This window comes from Oryzias latipes, chromosome 4, assembly GCF_053564925.1.
Source record: "Oryzias latipes strain Hd-rR chromosome 4, Olatipes_Hd-rR_3.1".
Taxonomy (NCBI): Eukaryota; Metazoa; Chordata; class Actinopteri; order Beloniformes; family Adrianichthyidae; genus Oryzias; species Oryzias latipes.
In genome coordinates, this window is record NC_136240.1 from 19,078,509 (window position 1) to 19,083,528 (window position 5,020).

At 55.4% G+C, this 5,020-nt stretch overlaps 1 protein-coding gene across 1 annotated transcript; it reads left to right on the forward strand.

Annotated features, from left to right (window-relative positions):
* Window positions 1-792: 792 nt before the first annotated feature.
* LOC144991883 (uncharacterized) lies at window positions 793-4,370 on the forward strand. Its single transcript, XM_078946010.1, has 3 exons — window positions 793-2,174; window positions 2,260-3,104; window positions 3,202-4,370. The coding sequence occupies exons 1-3, from the start codon at window positions 934-936 to the stop codon at window positions 3,978-3,980; spliced, it is 2,865 nt and encodes a 954-aa protein (XP_078802136.1). The 5' UTR covers window positions 793-933; the 3' UTR covers window positions 3,981-4,370.
* The last annotated feature ends 650 nt before the right edge of the window (window positions 4,371-5,020 follow it).

Genomic DNA, 5,020 nt, shown 5'->3' on the forward strand with positions numbered 1-5,020 from the left:
AGAGGTTTGTAAGCTTGGCTTCTGCAAGCGTGAATTGACAAAACAAAAAAAACAAAACAAAAAAAAACATCTGCGTGCACAAGCAGTTGCGCTGATCAGAAGTAATTTTATGGTCACCAACACCACTCTGCTCTCTTTTCTCCCCCCACCTTCATAGAGCATGGGCTTCCACTGCTCCTCCCAAGTCTCCACCTTCATCTTTTACTCCCTGCCTCTCCTTTTTTCCTATTGGTCCCAAACATTCTCCACCTTCCCCTGAGCACTGCTCCTCCCAAGTCTCCACCTTCATGTCTTACTCCCTGCCTCTCCTGTTTTCCTATTGCTCCCAAACATTATCTACCTTCCCCTGAGCCTACCAGTTTTCTTTTCTGAGCCCAGAACTTTTTGTGTTTCGAATGTCTGGGCTGCTCCGATTAACAGCGGATTGATGCCACCGTGGATGCTTGGCGTGCGAGATGCCGGTCTGACTTTTTGAGCTTCGCGGGAAGGTCGAGGAGGGAGGACAGTGACTGCGAGCATCGGTCGTATTCTATGAACTGCACTCGGCCGTTTTTAAGCCTGGTCGGAGGAGGCGAGTGGCTGTCGGACGGACGCTGTTCACATCGGTCAGACGCTGTAAACATCGGCCTGACTCTGACGGATCTCGTCCAACCCAGAGACGTCTTGCTGCGAGCGGAGTTCTTGCACTCTGGGGGAAGGTCAGACTCACTGATAGTGATGAGTTTTGTTTTGGCATGAAAGTGAGGAAGGTGAGAGTTTCTTCTGTTGCAGAGATTTCGAGACTGTCGAGGAGGGGCTATATAAGTGCTGCCAAGTTTGCTCACAGAGGACTGAGCTCACACCCCAGCGTTCGTTCGTACAGGAACACTAGAGATTCGCCCCTCGGCATCTGGGTGGAACTCGGCTCTCTGTTCTAACGAAGCCCGCGGTGCAATGAGGGTGATTTCGGCTGGATACGAGAACGAAAAGATGCAGAGGAAGGCCAGGCCCGAACAAAGAAGGATCGGCGGGGGCCAACGCAGATACACTACGCCTTCTCCCCTGCGCAACCTGCAGCAAAGGAGAAGGCAAGAAACGGAGAAGAGAAGGAGAGAAAGAAAGCGCTTCGACTGGACGCCCGAGTGGGCCGAGGGCGAGATCTCCCGCCGCGACCAGAGGGATGGAGTCCGCGATCGTTACCGAGGAAGCGGACGCGAGCGGGCCCTCGGATGCGTCCGTCTCGACCGCGAGCCTCCCCTCTACCCGACACTCAAGAGGCAGGTTGGAAAGGAGCTCGACCCTGAATTTGCACCTCGTCGCAGAAGGACAAACCCTGCGGGCGGTTGCGTGCGAAAAGGAGACGGCAAATATCACCGGAGCGAGAGGATCAAGCGCAAGCGGGACCCGAGCCTCAGCCCTCGCAGGACTAAATCCGAGATTCGGCTCGTGAAAAGGAGGACCGAGCCAGAGGGGCCCACTGGTGAAGAACCGTCGCACTTTGGCGTGGATGTCGGTGAAGCTCACGACGGCAGGCGAAAGGCAGTTCGCTGGGCTGTGCCTCACGCCGGTTGCAATTTTGACCGCGCGAACCCCCAATCGTCGTCCTCGCGGAGAGGCCGTCGCACGGAGCGAGACACCGCGACCAGGCCCTGGAGACTAGGGTGTTGTTCGACAAAGGAAGACAGCTCCAGCGAAGGCGAGTACAGCGAGGGCGAAGAAGAGAAGGGCGAAATTCGCACGGCCGAGTACGAGGCCAAAGAGCGCGCGTGCAGTCCATCTGATGTCAGCGCCTCCTCCTCGGACGAAGACGACAAGAGTCGGGGGCGCGTAGAAAACGAGGCGGCCTCTCCGGAGGAAACCGAAGACGAGGCGGAAGAGGCTCGCGGCGAGCCTCTGTGTCCTGGTGCTGAAAGCGCGGGGTGTCGCGAGGCCCTCGCGGATGGAGGGCGACAGCCGGTACCGGGAGGCGCAATCTGCGTTGGACTCGAAGCCCTGCGGAAAGCAAACCACGTCGAGCCCACTCCGGCGCCTCCGCCTAGCCCAGTGGACGCCACGGAGCAAGACCGAGGCGCGGAGAGCGAACGCTCGCTCCGCCCGGGGGAGATCGACGTCCCGGAGTCCGAGGAAGGCGTCGAGGTCGCGAAGCGAATGGACGAAGAGCTGCACACTGCCATCTGGAGCATCAGCGGCCAGCCGTGGGTATCCCCGTCGATCCTGGGAGGCATGGTTTGAAGGTGATATTCACAAGTTGTATTTTGTGTCACTGTGGGTGCGTTACAGAAACCCCTCCAGATATTATTTGACTTCGACTGAGGACGAGGAGTACGGTACGCTGGAGGAAGAAGCCAGCGCCATGCTGTGCGAGAGCGTCATCACGAAAGCGTACGACGACATCAACTTGATCACGTACCCCGATTGCATCGAGCCGCGCGCGGCGGAACCCCCAAACGGTTACCAAGTTCCTCCTCGGGTCGCTTCGACTTGCGCGGAGACGATTGAGCTTCCAGGCTCTCTACTTCCGCCACCCGAGACGGGTGACGAAGATCTCGACCATGGAGGGGACGGACGCCCGAGCTCGCAGCCTGACGTCGAGCCGCCGAAAGACGAGCCCGGCGCAGCGCTGCAGAGTGAGTCTCCAGGGCTCTGTCTCTCCGTGGAGTCCAACCGACGCGAGCCCAGGACGCCCGCAGAAGAGGAGCTTGCGTGCTGGAGCGCAGAGGGCAGCGCGGGGCCGCGCCCTTGGGACGGCATCCCCGGCGTCTCCCTATCCACGCTCGAAGATCTCATCACTTGCCCATCATGCAGACGGGTTTTCAACCGTGCGCCGGTGTGCTGCGGGTATCTCCTGCAACTCAATCGACCCGTGCAGTGCCTCTGCGGATGCGTCCTGTGCACGCTGTGCATCAGAGCGCAGGGAGGCTGCCGAAAGCACTGGGTCGTCTCCGAGAACGGAATGGTGAACGCCACGGCAAACGCGCTGGCTGACATGCCGGAGATGGAGGCTGTAGGAGCTTGGGAACTGGAGCGAGAAGGTAGCGACCGCTTCATGACGAGGATCGAAAAAGAGGAATGCGTTGAAAGGATGTTGGCCGAAGGGTCGCCAAGTGACGAGGAACTTCAGCGAGGTAAGAGGCACACCCTCTAGCACCTCGACCTTGCACAGCTTCAAGAGTCTGACTTTCCTCTCTCTGATTTCTCTCTCTCTTTTTTTTTTTTACGCAGCGTTCCAGACCCTGATAAAGAATCCAGCAAACGACATGTCTTTCACCTACTGGGAAAATAAGCTCTTGCCTGAGTATGATGCCTACAGATACGTTTGCATGCCTCACATCCCGGGGTTTTGGGACCGCGTGCTAGTGGGGAAATGGTGCCCCGAGAGCACCCAGGCGGCCATCGGGCCCGACGTGCACCTGCCGCGGCTGTTCGACGTGGACATGGGCACGCATTACTTTCACTGGTGCTGTTTCGTGTTCAAGGAACAGATCGTCTTGGCAGCGTGGTGCACCACCAGAGTGTGCCAGGGTGGGAGCATGAGAGTCCTCCCACTGATCGACAGTTCTTTGAGGGAGACGGTGTCCGAGGTCAAGTTCAAGAGGATGATTTTCCTCCTGCGCACGTGGTTCACCGTGCAGTACCGCTCAAGGGAAGGCGGCGGGAGCGTTGAAAGGGACATCCACGTGGTCTTGGACTGCAAGCCGCTCGATGGACCCACCATCGTTCAAGCCATCGCTGAGCTTGCCGCCCGAAGCGGAATGGAGAAAGCGGATCCCAGCTACGTACACAAAAGGGTACGACCCTTCGCCTTGGACGCAGATGTGTTTTCGGCTAAAAACGCAGCTGCGGCCGCTCTGTTCGACTACAGGCCGCTGTCTTGCTGCCAATCCCAGACGCTTTACATGAACGTGGCAGAGGAGTTCAGCGACTGCCACCGTAACTCGGAGACTGGAAATACGCTGACCCGACCCATTTGCTACGAAGGTGACAAAAATGTCTACGTATGAACATTTTTGCTCACAATGTTCACATTATTTCATCATCATTTTTTTATATTATATTTTTTTTTGAAAAAAACAGGTGTGTGGAACATGATTGCATAGGAATTGTCATCGAAGTGTTTTGCTTTTACTCTTTTACAATTTGTTTTCTTTACCACAGTTATCTCAGAGGTTTCTTTCGACAAGCAGATGTTATTCCTTGTGACTGCCATTGAAACAGCGAAGGCTTGCGTAGTTGTCTTTCTACCTCGTGCATTTCTTTTTCATAGCATGCAATCCAATCACATGAACTGTACCCTCAGCATGCAATCCAATCACATGAACTGTACCCTCTTGAAATGTAAGACTTATTTTCCTTTTGTACTTTGAATAAAATCATATTGCTGTTGATTGAAGTACGCCTACTGTAGTCTCACATCTTCTCTCTACATTTCTTGGCAAACAGAATATGGAAACAAGCCAAGCAGTTGTGTTTTCAGAAATTATTTTATTCAGAATTTGTTACAAGATCAACACACACAGACAGTCAAACACTGTTGCATTTGAAAACAAAACAAAAAAGGCAGCACAGCAAAAGAGACACACTTTATACAAAGGGCAGGTACACTAAGAAAGAAAAGAAAAGAAAAGCCCTGAAACCCCAACAACCCAGACCTTCCGGTAGGAATTTATATGCGTTCCCCATCAGAGAACCGTAGCGGGACTACCCAGTTTAAGGGCGGTCACACGAGCCAGTGAGGGTGCCTCTGAGTAAGATGGCCGTCTTCGTAAGCCCCGCTGGCATCTTCCACCGTCATTTTAGACACCGGTTCCCTCATGTCGTCGAGGTCCCTGTGGACGTTCAAGGCGAGCACCGTCCTGTTTATCTTGGCCGAAGCGTTGAGTTGAAGCCCCACGCTGTCTGACAGAGTGTCCACCGCGCCCACCAGCCTGACAGCATCGATCCGGCCCCTGAGCGCCATGAGCATGTAGCGGAGCTGGTCCCTCTGAGTCTCGGCCGAGCGCAGCTCGTTCACGTACTCGGCGGTCACGGCCCTGTCACATGA